General features: G+C 46.9%; 1 protein-coding gene across 1 annotated transcript in view; it reads right to left on the bottom strand.

Annotated features, from left to right (window-relative positions):
- Positions 1-15,821, bottom strand: part of LOC311235127 (V-set and transmembrane domain-containing protein 4-like) — a gene marked incomplete at its 5' end in the record, with an annotated part of 38,398 nt that overhangs the window by 385 nt on the left and 22,192 nt on the right. The window contains 6 exon segments of the mRNA XM_084322481.1: positions 1,078-1,141; positions 3,176-3,241; positions 3,244-3,299; positions 6,582-6,615; positions 7,222-7,329; positions 15,225-15,278. Of these exon segments, the coding sequence (XP_084178607.1) occupies positions 1,078-1,141; positions 3,176-3,241; positions 3,244-3,299; positions 6,582-6,615; positions 7,222-7,329; positions 15,225-15,278 (382 nt within the window).

The raw sequence follows: 15,821 nt of genomic DNA, 5'->3' as shown, positions 1-15,821 counted from the left end.
CCTCTGCTATCTTTGGCTGGAGAGGGGAAGAGGGTTGAGGAGAGGGGGAGAGGGGTGAGGAGAGGAGGAGAGGGGAAGAGGAGAGAGGGAGAGGGTTGAGGAGAGGGGGAGAGGGGTGAGAAGAGGAGGAGAGGGGGAGAGGAGAGGGGAAGAGGGTTGAGGAGAGGGGTGAGGGGTGAGGAGAGCAGGGGTTGAGGAGAGGGGGAGAGGGGTGAGGAGAGGAGGAGAGGGGAAGAGGGTTGAGGAGAGGGGGAGAGGGGTGAGGAGAAGAGGAGAGGGGAAGAGGATAGGGGAAGAGGGTTGAGGAGAGAGGGAGAGGTTTGAGGAGAGAGGAGAAGGTTGAGGAGAGGGTTGAGAAGAGGGAGAGAGTTGAGAAGAGGAGAGGGTTGAGGAGTGGAGGAAAGGGTTGAGATGATGAGGAGAGGAGGAAAGAGAGGCATGGGTGGAAAGGTTGGGGGAAGAGAGAGAGAGAGAGAGAGAGAGAGAGAGAGAGAGAGAGAGAGAGAGAGAGAGAGAGAGAGAGAGAGAGAGAGAGAGAGAGAGAGAGAGAGAGAGAGAGAGAGAGAGAGAGAGAGAGAGAGAGAGAGAGATGACAGTCAGTTCACAGTCACGCTCTACAAAGTAGCCCCACCACTAAAACGAACAAACAAAAAGGGGTGGAGACATGTTTTCAGTCTCTGGTTGATTAACTTTAAAAGGTCTGTTTACGTTGTAAACACAGGAGTATAACAGATCTATCTATCTATAGTATATTCAGATTTACAGTGGCTTGGGAAATACCCATTATTTTCCATCTTCAAATCAAACTCATATATATATATACATTAGAAAACCCAGATGTGGTATTCAGATGGTTCTGGAACCAGGTGAAATATTAAACTGCAAAATGACCATCTCTAAAGTTCCATGAATGGGTGTCATTGGGTCCAACATAACATGTTCCATGCTGTCTAATCTCATGGTATTACAGTATGCATGGAGTTACCAGTATGAAATGGTATCAGAATACATGTGACAAATGCTATTTTTCCTGTTCACCGGCAAGGCTGTGGTATTAGGCACATGGACAAGACTCACCAAATCACTTTCCTCGGCTGTGGCTTTAAAAGTTTGGGTTTCCTCAGTTTGTCTGCGATGGGCGCTGCAAGGAGACAAAACAAAAGCTTCAGAGAGTGAATGGGGCCAAACGTATTGTATGCACAAGAAGATCCAGGCCTTAGCTGCACCAAAACCACAACGCGTCAGACCCTTCCACCCCCTCCTACACAATGTTTACAGGGACGATAGGGAAGAGGCCTTCACACAAGACTTGAACTAGCTACGTTATATGTCATAGGGATTGGAATAGGTTGGAACCGTGTTAGCCACTTGGAAACCAAGCTCTGCCAAGAAGCAGTAATTCATCTCCACGCCGATGTCCAAACAGCATCATGAAGTAATCTGAAGAGACCCTTTATTTATACCTAAAGGCTCATTGCACTGTTAATGTTTAGAGGTACTGGATCGTCGCTCGGGCAAGGTGTACATGTGTCAGCTGTTCCAAATCCACCGTCGCTCGTGTTTATGTGATGCTGTCGCCAAAAGCGTCTATAAATCTGATCCAAATTAAGAATAGATTATTCAGAGTGTGTATGACTAAGCTGTCCTGGTTTAATTCGGTCACTATTGCACTATATCCGCACGCAAAGCGCTGGCTTGGGAGGGGGTATTGCAATCCCTCATGTCCGTGTGTGTATCTGTCTGTCTGTCTGTCTGTCTGTCTGTCTGTCTGTCTGTCTGTCTGTCTGTCTGTCTGTCTGTCTGTCTGTCTGTCTGTCTGTCTGTCTGTCTGTCTGTCTGTCTGTCTGTCTGTCTGTCTGTCTGTCTGTCTGTCTGTCTGTCTGTCTGTCTGTCTGCCTGTATGTCTGTCTGTGTGTCTCTCTGTCTGTATGTCTGTCTGTGTGTCTGTATGTCTGTCTGTGTGTGTCTGTCTGTCTGTGTGACCACATCTGCCATAACTCCTACAGTTCTGATCCGATTTGGATGGAACTTTGCACATAGATTTACAAGAGAGTAAGAGAGTCCCAAATATTTGTCAGATCGGTCAACGACAAGTATTTTATTTTAATAAATTTCCACCATTGTCTATTGGAATCAATATAGCTGGCACGACCCAGAAAGCAGCACTTAGGCTTTGCCCCGCTCACGTTTGGGTGTACAGGCATCTCCGCGCCATTCTTGTTGTGTTTATGAATGCTTTGCTGTCACAGAATGATTCCTTCTACAAGTTTGCATCCAAACTCTATATATTATGTAGAACTTGGCACCGCTTTTATCTCATAAATAGTGCTCTTGTGCTTTTCGTTTCTATGGAGACATGAAACGTGTTTCAAAAATGTTTCCTGTCATTTACCAGTTTTATTATTATAACACATTTATACAAAAGGTGAATACTGACAGTCACCTTGCTAGATACTTCTCATAAAAAGAGCCAAATCTATTATTGTTCTGTACATATTGTACTATAACTCCACCGTTGAAGTTTCAAACATTTAATGCATTGGATGGAAAAGTCTGATGCCTTCTTTCACAAGGTCAATAGAACCACATTCTCCACACTAATAACAGTTAGACCATGGAGAGAAACAGCCATAGCTCATTATAGGCTCAGTATAATGTATGTATGTGCAAGCATGTGTGTGTGTGTGTATATCTGTGTGTGTGTGTGTGTGTGTGTGTGTGTGTGTGTGTGTGTGTGTGTGTGTGTGTGTGTGTGTGTGTGTGTGTGTGTGTGTGTGTGTGTGTGTGTGTGTGTGTGTGTGTGTGTGCTGTGTGTGTGTAGTGTGTGTGTGTGGTGCGTGTGTGTGTGTGTGTGTGTGTGTGTGTGTGTGTGTATGTGTGTGTGTGTGTGTGTGTGTGTGTGTGTGTGTGTGTGTGTGTGTGTGTGTGTGTGTGTGTGTGTGTGTGTGTGTGTGTGTGTGTGTGTGTGTGTGTGTGTGTGTGTGTGTGGTGTGTGGTGTGTGTGTGTGTGTGTGTGTGCGTGTGTGCGTGCGTGCGTGCGTGCGTGCGTGTGTGTGTGTGTGTTTTTGGTACTCTGGTACAGTTCCAGAGTAGTTTCCCCAACAACACTGTGCACTGTGGTTGTGCCTGAGAGAACGTTGACCTTTGGCAGGGATCTCTGGTGGGATCTCTTTACCTTTGGCAGGGATCTCTGGTGGGATCTCCTCTTGATACTCTTTACTCCTCTTCTTCCTGTACTCCTCTCCTTCTTGGGCAGAGCAGGAGACACACTGATCACACTGGTCACCGTCTCCCCGGAGCTGGAGAGGAGGAACAACGTTTATAGAGACATGATGAGCACCACTGATGAGTTCATACCATGTGAGAACTCTATGACACACCTAATTATATGGTATGTTGGAGTGTTGTCTCTGCATCCTTTTGGTGTGATGTGATGTAGGGCTGACCCCTATTAGTCGAATAGTCAACTAATCGATCGAAAGGAGCCGTAGGTGACTACCAACCTCTTAGTCGAATGCAAAAAAAAATTAAATTAAAAAGAATATTATAAATGTAAAACATTTAATTAAAAAATAAAAAATTTATCATTCTTTCCAAAAGAAAATAGCTAGAAGCATGGCTAACGCTAATGGCACACATACCAGAGGCTAACTGCCTAAGAAAACAGGCACAGAGGCACTGAAAGAGGATTTCACCCATCTAATGAACACACTAGACTAGACAAATATCAAGATGTATCCATCAGTGGACCAATTGTATGCTTTTGCAGAGGACAAGAAGCCTCCCGTCGACTCCTTCAGACATTAAGCACCCCCACAGCCAAAATGGAATGATAAAAAAAAATTTAATAAAAAAATGTATTTCGACTAATAGTCGACTATCGGCTAATTTCGGCCAATCATAGTTGACTATCCAAATCCTTAGTCGGGGACAGCCCTAATGTGATGTATAGGAAGGTGTAGTGGTTGCTGTTTCCGGTCGGTCCACCTCGTTTGAAATTACAATGTATTTCCCCAATGCCCATTTCTAACTAAAACAAATAAAGCATGAACATTTGCATGGTGTAGGCCTACCTTTCGGTGAGTAGTCATCCACAATCTATAGCTCAACATGAAAATATTCGCAATTAATCGTAAAATAATTACGTTGAATTGTATTTCAACCAAAAATGCTTAAACAATAATGTTAGTGATAGAAGGGAACTCATTTTGTGCAAATTCAATTAAATTCAGTCCAACCTAACTATACTAAAATACACTCAACTCATATACATCAACTCAACAACTAGTCTGGTGACCAGTCACAGACCTCTCTCTCCGCTGTGGGGGAGGTCTGGCTGAACCTACAGTATAGGGAGGTGCACGGGCGAAAATCTGATATCAACTTTGGGGGGGACAATTACATTACATTTTCTCAAGAGCAATTTCTGGGGGGACACACCAAAAGTAGTGCTGTAACACATAGCCTACGGTGTAATATGTTAAATGTATATTGAAGAACAGAGTTATTTTATATGTTAGAAGAGACTTTTAAGTTTAAGTCAAGCACTTTGATATGTTATGTTGACTGTTTAAACAAATCGTGGTTCAGTCACCAGTTTAAGTTTGAGAGTGGCAACAATCCATGGCATTGTCCAATTATGTTCAATTAAATGTTAAGAATGTATTCTTAATGGCTTGCCTGGGTAAATAAAGGTTAAATAAAAATGTCCATATTTTACAAGTCTAAAAAATAGAGAACATTTCATAATGTTGCCAAACAAAAACTCAACAAATTTACCTGAGACACACACACACACACACACACACACACACACACACACACACACACACACACACACACACACACACACACACACACACACACACACACACACACACACACACACACACACACACACACACACACACTGGTTGATGTTACTAGCAGCTACTGCTAGCAACGTCAGCTAACTGCTAGCTAACATAATAGTGACCTGTAATTCAATGCAGAGAAAATTAAGAGAAGGTGATGATTATAAATGTGTTTTATTGTATTGAGTGGTAGAAGTAAAGACATTATCCTTTGTTTGAACAACTTACTGGCAAGGTCTGCCACCAATGACAGACTCGGTGTCACAGTGATATTCCCACTGCATGCGCCACTGACTGCTGGGAGTGAGAGGCAGTTGATCAAACCATTGTAAGGGAAATGCGGGGGGGGGTCGCAATCTTTGGAAACTTAAAAACTCGCTATTAAGTGTCTATAATCAGCACAAGTTCTTTCATTGCGTATTATCAAATTACACAGTCATGTTTACAGTGATATATTGGGGGGGACATATCATATTTTTCTCAGGATCCCCTGTGGGATTTCCGTGCCTGGGGAAGTGTAGTCTGACGTCACTTTAGTTTCCCACGCGGTCCACCCGTATAAAATGTATTATTGGCTATTGTAATAATTATGGCTCATGAACATTGGCAAGCTTTCCATTTGTGCACAAAATGAGTTCCCTTCTATCACTAACATTAAGCATTTTTGGTTTAAATACAATTATACAGCGGTCAGGTGGCGTAGCGGAGATTGCGCTCATCACCAATGCAAGAGGCTGCGGTCTCGACTCCCAGAGTCAGCATTGCTTGGGCTGATCGTCATACTAACTCGTTTGGCTGAGTTAGGGGGAGGGCAAGTCATGGGTGGGAAACTGGCGATGTGGACAGCGACGCCTACAGGTCATGTCTGGGCGCTTGCTCTGCGGAGACAGGAATTGATGAAGGCAGCGTGTCCTCCCACGCGTTACACTTCACCAATGAGAGTCCTCGCTGCCAGGTGAAAAAAGAGTCACTGGCTGTCGCCGCGTGTGTCGGAGGAAGCATGCGGATGACTTCAGAGTTCCCTTGTACCGACCAGTAGGAGAACATGCGCACAACAACCAGGTAGGGGAGGGGGGAATTGGCATTGGGACGGGGAGAAAACAGAGAAAATCGGAGAAAGAGAGGATTACATTTTTTTTTTTAATATAAAATTATACATAATTATTTTACGATTAATAGCGAATTGTTTCATGTTGAACTATAGATTGTGGATGAATACACACAGAAAGGTACACCATGCCAATGTTCATGCTTTATTTGTTTTAAAACAAGAAGATTTAGAAATGTGTCCATTGGAAATACATTGCAATTTCAAGCGAGGTGGACTGGCCAGAAACAACAATGACGTAACCACTACACCTCCCTATTGTCATCCCACTATAGGAGACTAAATGCTCGGGCTTGTTTGTATTTCTTTAAACCAATCACACTCATCCTGGGGCGGCGCTGAGCCCAGGATGCAATGATGCTGCCCATGCAAAATAGTGTCACAGATAGCGTAAGGGGAGGAGAATTCTGACGGAAATTGTCGGCCAATGGCACACTTATAGCCACAGTATCAGTCCTGTGATGCAGACTACTCTACAACTAAACTCTAAAACTGCATATTGGGGCAAGTTAATGGTGATACAGTAAATCAGATGGCAAACAATACTTTTTATATACCAAATATTTAGATGTTTGGGTTTGATACAGGTTAGTCTATAGTGGTTTTTGATAAATGCTTACCTGTTATGAGGGCTTTTAACCAAGTGGTAACTGTCTAGAGAGAGAGAGAGAGAGAGAGAGAGAGAGAGAGAGAGAGAGAGAGAGAGAGAGAGAGAGAGAGAGAGAGAGAGAGAGAGAGAGAGAGAGAGAGAGAGAGAGAGAGAGAGAGAGAGAGAGAGAGAGAGAGAGAGATAGAGAGAGAGAGAGAGAGAGAGAGAGAGAGAGAGAGAGAGAGAGAGAGAGAGAGAGAGAGAGAGAGAGAGAGAGAGAGAGAGAGAGAGAGAGAAGAGTCAGAAATATGAGAGGTGGTATGTAGACAAAATGTTAACCTAGTCCACAGAAATGTAAACTTCCTCTCTTAAAGGGTTCTTTCGTTCTCAAAACAAACATGTCACTACAGATGTAGCACCTCGTCAGAGAGCAGCGTTTTAATTATCTCCTGTTATGAAACACAATAGTGTTTTGGTTAGAGGAGATGGATGGAGTCGGGGAGAGAGAGAGAGAGAGAGAGAGAGAGAGAGAGAGAGAGAGAGAGAGAGAGAGAGAGAGAGAGAGAGAGAGAGAGAGAGAGAGATGGCGAGGAGAATCTGAGGAGACAAGCCTTTAGACATGGGTCAAAGCAAGGTCATCGTATAGTGTTTCCCTAAATGTTGATACCGACCTTTTAACCTCTGCTTCCTCTGGACATACTGGCAGGTGACGGTCACGGTGAACATGCACATACACAGCAGGCCCACGGAGCAGATCAGCACCGCACACAGGTACACATCTAACAGACAACAATGAATATCACAATAATAAGCACCGCACACAGGTACACATCTAACAAACAACAATGAATAGCACAATAATCAGCACCGCACACAGGTACACATCTGCCAAACAACAAAGAATATCACAATAATCAGCACTGCACACAGGTACACATCTGACAAACAACAATGAATAGCACAATAATCAGCACTGCACACAGGTACACATAAAGAAAATATATAATAATCAGCACTGCACAAAGGTACACATCAAAGAAAGAAAATCTATAATCAGTACTGCACACAGGTACACATAAGAAAAACACAATAATCAGTACTGCACACAGGTACACGTTTAATAAACACAATAATCAGTACTGCACACAGGTACACATTTAAAAAAACACAATAATCAGTAATCAGTACTGCACACAGGTACACGTTTAATAAACACAATAATCAGTACTGCACACAGGTACACGTTTAATAAACACAATAATCAGGACTGCACACAGGTACACGTTTAATAAACACAATAATCAGTACTGCACACAGGTAAACATTTAAAAAACACAATAATCAATAATCAGGACTGCACACAGGTACACGTTTAATAAACACAATAATCAGTACTGCACACCGGTACACATAAAAAAAAAACACAATTAAGATCAGCAGTGCTGATCTCTATTGTTATGTTCAAATGATGTCTAATGATGTGCTATTTCTTATTTTGTGAGACATTTTAGTAAGTTAAGTTAAGTTAAGTTAGGTAAGTTAAGTTTTAAGTTTATTTATTTACACAGGGACAGTGCACATTAATCAACAGCTTCAGTTTCCACATCAATGTAAATGTGCCAGAATTAGTCCCTGAGTAAGACCTCATTTGTTATCATTCATTTAGGCATCAATTTTGGTATGATCCCATTGCAACATAAATGTTGACATATTGCCCAGCCCTTAAGGACATAACATTAGTAGTGATACACCAATACCATGTGTATTTCATTTATTGATTGATTTATTACAACAGATACAGAATCCTAAACTTGGAAATGATTCTCCATTAGAGATCTAATTAGCTTCTATGAGCCACAAATGCATAATAAAGTGAAAAAAATGCAAATGTGACTTTGCTTTGATTATGTTACACATGGCTCTGGGACCTGAGTGGGGAAACTCTCAAATCCTTATCCTCTATTTCAACCTTGCTGCTGTCAGCCTGATATGGAGAGGCAGGATGTTAGGAGGTGAAGAGGCCGACCAGTAAATGAAAGGTTGCTGGTTAGATTCCTGGTGACGACAGGAGTGTGTATTCCAGCTGTGAGCTGGTGACTGAAGGGTGGCTGGTTCTACATCTACGGTGCCCTTGAGCACGGCGTGAACCCCCAAACTGCTTCAGGGGCGCTGCACTGCGGGCTACCTCTGATCTTTTTTTTTTTTTTTTTTTTTTTTTTCTCCATTTTCCTCCGATTTTCTCCCTTCCCAATGTTAGTCGTATGCCAATTCCCAGTCCCTTCCTGGTCGCTGCGCACTTACCCCCCACAGTCAGATCATCTGGGAGAGTGGAGGCTACCACGTGCTTCCTCCGACACACGTCCAGCCAATCACCGCTTCTTTTCACCTGGCAGCGCGGATTCTCATCGAGAGGGCGTAGCGTGTGGGAGGACCACACTATCCCCCTCAAGTCCTATCCGCGCTTAGCAGGCGCCCCGACCGAACTGTAGGAGTCGCTGTTTACAACGACCCGGACCCACCCCGCCAGCTTCTCCCACCCTCCAATACAGCCAATTGTATTGGTGCAGACGGCCAGCCAAGCTGGTGACAACCCCGGAGCTGTGAGCTGGATTCGAACAGGCGAATCCAGCTCACAGCTCCGTGGTTGGTGACGAACGCAATCTCCGCTCGGCCACCTAACCGCCTTCTACCTCTGATCTTTCTGATGAAATGCATATGTGTGCATGTGTAATGAAGGTTATCCTATAACCCTAGTTATATGAATATGGCGAGCACTCTGCTCTATTGGAACTGTCCCTTTAATCATATGCTATCATGAAAACGTTCAACCACATGCACGCACCCCCACACTTGCCTGGCCATGCCCACATCCGCTCACACATAAGCGGGGCCATGGCCATACTACCAGCTCCTTCCCCAGTCTTTCACCGCCGAAACGGAAGACACATGGGTTCCTCAGTGAGTCAGAGCAGAGCGCTCGCCATATTCATATAACTAGGGTTATAGGATACGTTTCCTTATATTTCATTATGGCTTTGCGCTCTGCTCTATTGGAACACAAGAGCGGAGTAGAGCAGAAAGCCTGACAGATACAACCATTAGAATACCGGGGAGGATCCGGGCCCCCCCTAGTGAGGGACGGGAGGGAGACCAGACCCGACTGTGCGAAGAGGGAACAGTACCTCAACGCACAGGGCGAGCAGACCGCAGGACTCACCTTAGTTTAGAAGGGCCCGCGACTACTCGGACGTGCATCCCGCACGCCACCAGGGAACGGACGTGAAGCAAAAAAAAAAAACGCGCCACAGCCCCCAACATCGCCGGGTCTGGGTAAAAAAAACCCGACCCCGTGGCAAGGACGTAGCAGCGGGGCGCAGAGGAGGCCCCAGCCCCAGGCCACATCCCGGGGGCCAGGACCCCCTGAAAAAGGGGCCTGGCGAGGTCAATGAGGCCGCGGCATCGACACCCCACTAGACGGTCACTGGTGACACCACCCCCCACATCACCAGCCTATCGGACAGGGCCTACAACAGGTGAAGGCCCTTCTCCACCTGGCACGCTGTTCCGAAGCGCTCCAAGGAGGCTTCCCCCCCACAATGTCGTGGGGCCAGCTGGCGCACCGGGGAGACAACCCTCCAATGAGGTTGATCCCTCAATCCAGGCCGACAGGTCTTAACAAGAGCAGAACCCGACCTGCGCCGGGAGCACTGCGGACTAGACAGGCGCCTAAGGGGCTAACTGTAAGAACAGTATCCCGGCGGAAAGGGTGTTCGGTATGCCGTGCACCATGTCACAATCCCATGGGGTCACGAACCTCGCGGAGTCGGAGTTAACCAACTCCGCCAGCGAACAGATTCCACCACGAACCCTGACCCTGCCAATTCATTAATCCCGCAGGGTCGAGGTTCAGAGAAAGAGTTTGACACAATTGGCAGACATCATGAAACATGAGGGGGCATACTCTCGGGCAGCCGGGGTCAGACCCGGGCTCAACCAGAGAGTCGACTCTGCTACCAACACACCGGGGAGACAACCACCCCCCTATGTTTATTAACAGAAAATGGTTGCTCCCTTAACCCATTAAGAAACCCCGGAAACATAACTGCGCGTATACACAGGCTATACAATTCAGTTCAAGGTGTTTCAGGTTTAAAAAGGGTTAACCCAGGCCAACAGGTCAACGAGGGCAAGGCCCGACCTGGGCCTGGAGGACCGGGACCTACACAGGGATGCATAGAGGAGTTGACAGAAGCAGCCTCCCCGACAGCCCCCTCCCATCCCCGGTTTAGCAGGGAGGGAGGGGTGGAATGAATGGAGAAGGACCAACCTACCTAACATTGTGCAAAAAGGTACAACACAGTATGGAACAATGCACACCACTGTTAAGGGCAACTCGTAGTGGCATCTATATGACACACACATTCATGACATCAACCCCTGTGACGTCCGGCCCGCCCTGGACATAAACTGATCCGGTCCGGCGCGACCAGGACAAGTCCCGTGCCCTTGTCACACCGCCGCCCCCAGTCCTAAGAGGGGGGTAGGTACGCGTGTCGATCCAAAACCTCACAGGGGGCACCACCAAGACAGTCAGTACGCGAACGCACCTCTCCTGGTGGCCCACCTAACGGGCGTGAAACCCCCCTGCCAATGTTTGATCTACTCCGTCATCTCCCCCCGGAGATGTACGCGAGTCCTCAAGTCTAACCTAGTGCACTGGCGCTCGGTAGAGATAAAAATCTCCTTCCCAGCCGACCGCATAAAAAATGCTGTTTTTATGATGTTGGGCAACCAAGGTGCGCCGGTCCCAAAAAGCGGATTAAATCATTGAAAAACACCCTGGGCCAGCACTGATCGGTCTCGTAAGACCAAACGCTGATTTATGAAACAGCGTGTATGCTCGTAAAGAACCCGAGAACAGTGACGGCGAATTTCTAACAAGAAAGAGCCCCACAATGTTTCCCCTCGCTGTCTGGGATGAGCAGCAAGAAGCCGGTACTAGAGACACAGACACAGACATGGGCTCTTATACGACGAGCCTGGGAATAACAACCACGTCAATTCTGCTCTTTATGTAAGAGGGGAAGACAGCGGCCTTCCCAGAGAGACCTCAACGTGAGTGAAACAATTGAAAAAGGTTCATGTAACAGATTGGACTAAGTAGACAAAAAGGCCCAATATACACTACTGTTAGAGAGCAGAGCAGAAGGACCAACAGTCTTGACTGCATCGCATCATCTATCCTTTACAATGACAGCGGTCTGTAGCACAGGCCCTGTAACTCACGGACCTGTGTCTCTTGGCCAATAAGAAAACGCGCCTGTGACGTCTTCAATCCCGGGGGAAATCCTGTGTCCCACTATCCTAATTTGGTGTGGGAGACAGGGAAACCCTCCCCCCTGTGATGAGAGAGAGAACACCCTCGTCAGGGAGACTAATAGGTAGAAAGGCACAACCTCTCTGCCAATCAGTTTCGTAAAGGATATAACTATATCCGGGGGGGAGGTTTATTTGTCCACCCCCCTCAACCACCCCCTGATACGATGCAATAAAAAAGCAGAGCCGTGACACCAGTTGCATAGCACGCTACATGAAAGCACATACACCTGTAGAGTGATAGCTTTACATCCTGCACGCCAACCACAGCCGATAACCTTGTTTGTGTAAAAAACTGGTTTTATCCACGGCCCTGGCTTATGTGCGAAAAACTTGCTACCCGCTATTTTTTACCTGTACCTTTAAGCAAAGAAAAAATCAGACTGAAGAGAGGGACTCAAAAAGTCCTTGGTTTACATCCTACATATGTACAACTCTGTAAGCTAACAATAGCACACCAGTTGCGGACTCAAATGCTACTGTATGTTTTAACCTAAAATGTATTTACATGAAACACACACAACCCCATCATACAATGAAGCCATCAAGTTCACTTTTACCATGTAAGAAAGAACACTGGCTTAGGTAGAGAGAAAGGACATAAACCCTTGGCTAAGTGCTAGATTACAGGCCTTGCAAGTTATACACAACAGCAACCAAAGCAAATTTCCACAAACTCCCGAGCAAGAATGTGACCCTAGCATTTTTAGCTGCGGGTTTATATTGCCGTATGTCGTATCCCCCAAAATACAGTGAAGTAAACACACGTTTTGTTAAACAAAAACAGTCCCCCTTTAGGAGGGACCTTTTATGGTATCAACCAAAATCATTTGGGGGGGGGGGGGGGGGGGTAGAAGGGGTAATGTGTCCTACCTGTACCCCCGGGCGCAGGACGACTGGCCGCAACAATGGTGGTCCCCCCGTTGACGAGGCCTCTTGCTGGCTGGTGGGGCCAGTAGTGGTGACGGCTGGAGTCCTGCTCTGGCGTTTCGCCCATATCCTGCGGCCGGCCGTGGTGCAGGCTGACGACATCTTCTGCCAGAGATGACGCCAAATCAGAGTGTCCAGGGCCCGCTATCTCCCCGCGGCTATCGCTAACGGTTAGCAACAAGCTAACGGCTAGCTCTTACAGGCCAACCGTTAGCTACTGGCTAACGGCCAGCTACCGGCCAGTGGTTAGCTACAGGCTAATGGCCAGCTACAGGCTAACAGCTAGCTACTGAAGCTGCATAAGGTGGAGAATAGCGATGCAGGCCTGGTCACTCCAGATAGCCAACTGCCTAGCCCAAAGAAAAGGCAGACAATGCTCGCCTCCCTCACAGGACGGCGTTGCCAGAGATACAGTGACGTCGGCAGCGGAGCCCCGTTTATGCGGGCCACTGCCGCGCTAAGCTCGGGGACAAAAAACACGCAAGCTCGCATCCCTCGTGGCGGGAGGCTCAACCCACTTTCTCTTTTTGATAGGCGGGGGCCAACGTCCAGTGCGGATGGCAGTAGGGCATCCCGCCTCGGAGGTGGGACTTGAACCCAGACTCGGAGTACGGGGCTCCCAGGAAAACAAAGCACACTTTGCCCGAGGGGAGAGAGCTCTGTCTTCGTGGGGCGTCAAACAAGAACTCTCCGCCCCCTCCATGCAATCCCAATTGTCCATCGGACATTTACAGGCTAACGGCTAACTACAAGCTAACGGCTAGCTACAGACTAACGGCTAGTCATAGGCCAGCGGTTAGCTACCGGCTAATGGTTAGCTACAAGCTAACGGCCAGTTACTGTATCTGTATCGGACGCGATGGAGAGGTAACGGAGGAATCCTCGCCTGGAGCCGACTGTTCTGCAGGGCCGTATGCCTGAGCAGCCGACCCCACACAACTGACACATCTGTTTAGACCGTCCGCGCCCGCCGCTCACCGCCAATTGATGTGAACGCAGAGGCGGAGAGCCCGCGCCGCAAGACACCACCCACCAGAGAGACCATCGGACCAGCCGACAATAGTATCCAGCTGCACAGCCGGAGAGCAACGCTGGCGGGGGAACTGCCCAGCGACGCGCACTCTCCTCCGGGCGCCGCTGAGGCTCACCTGCCTGCCACAAACGTGGAGCAGGAAAGCCCCCACTACGCCCAGAGGAAGCCCGAATGTGAAGCACCGGTGGAGGTCAGAATAATCCTCTAGACTCTCTGGTGGTGACGACATTAGTCTTTCTTTCTCCCGTAAATTAGTGAGAGAGGGAAAAACAAAAGACAATGCCAACACAGCTCCTATAACTAACTACTTCAGCACTTGATCTGAAGGGGTGCCCTGCACGTACTTCCAGGTGGTGAAAGTAGGGAAGGAGCTGGTAGTATGGCCATGACCCCGCTTATGTGAGAGCGGATGTGGGCGTGGCCAGGCCGTTGTGGGGGTGTGTGCATGTGGTTGAAAGTTTTCATGATAGCATATGATTAAAGGGACAGTTCCAATAGAGCAGAGCGCAAAGCCATAATGAAATATAACTAGGAGGGCTATGACGACTGTGTGTGTACAGTAACTAGGATATGATGACTGTGTGTATGTGTAACTAGGAGGGCTATGAGGACTGTGTGTATGTGTAACTAGGAGGGATATGAGGACTGTGTATCTGTAGCTAGGAGGGATATGAGGAATGTGTGACGTACATTGACATTAAAAGTAACATTCAAAAAATTATAGAATACTAATAATTCGTATTTGTGAATTAAACCATTAAAAGATACAAAATCATAGTCACCACCACATGGCAGGCTGCCTGTTAACTATGAGGATACTATTAGCATAGCCTACTAGTTACACACACATGCGTCTGCAAACATGCATGCATGCATGTGCACACACTCACACACACACACACACACACACACACACACACACACACACACACACACACACACACACACACACACACACACACACACACACACACACACACACACACACACACACACACACACACACACACACATGCACTCAACATAAACACAGGCATTAGCTGTACAGTACAGCACACAGCCCTGAAATGCACATCGCTTTGCTCTTTAGTCACGGACACAGAAATATCTTTGAAATCCCTCTGTGTACAATGGCATGTTTTGCCCTGACTATTTATAAGGTACTGTAGTTTTTCTGTAGTTTGCGGTTTGAGCTATTTTTGTCATGGATAATTCAGTTCACCGCGCATGCACGTGCACATTCATCCACCCACCCACCCACACACACAAACACACACAGACACACACACGCGCGCCCATGCACACGCATATGCACCCGAAAACATGACTTCTTACCTTCAAACAAGCTCCAAAGGCTCTCTTTGGCCTTGATGGCTGGCAGGATATGCACTAGAGAGAGAGAGAGAGAGAGAGAGAGAGAGAGAGAGAGAGAGAGAGAGAGAGAGAGAGAGAGAGAGAGAGAGAGACAAGTAAAGGAAAGTTCGTAGTCATCCCTGTGGCTTCCCTGCCGTCCAGATTACATGCTGTGTATAGTTTAAATAAAGCTAATTGTAGGAAGACAGTAAGCTGAGGTTTGCCCTCCTCCCTCCACCATCCTCTGCCTTTCACTGTGTTCAGCCACGACGGTTCAAACCTCAACCTTTAGTGGACGGTGGAGATAAATAGCGCAAGTTGTACGTTTATTGTAGAAGGTTTGTGGAAGGCTTGACGTGTGCATCGTTTATCACTTTTCACCCGACATCGTCCTCCTTGTACACTTATGAACTCACTATAGTGTGATGCCGTCCTCCTTGTACACTTATGAGCTCACTATAGTGTGACAGCGTCCTCCTTGTACACTTATGAACTCACTATAGTGTGACAGCGTCCTCCTTGTACACTTATGAACTCACTATAGTGTGACAGCGTCCTCCTTGTACACTTATGAACTCA

Source organism: Notolepis coatsorum (genome assembly GCF_963971535.1).
Source record: "Notolepis coatsorum genome assembly, chromosome: 10".
In the NCBI taxonomy this organism is placed as follows: Eukaryota; Metazoa; Chordata; class Actinopteri; order Aulopiformes; family Paralepididae; genus Notolepis; species Notolepis coatsorum.
The sequence above is the reverse complement of the archived record's forward strand: the minus strand, read 5'-3'. Positions and strand labels throughout refer to the sequence as shown.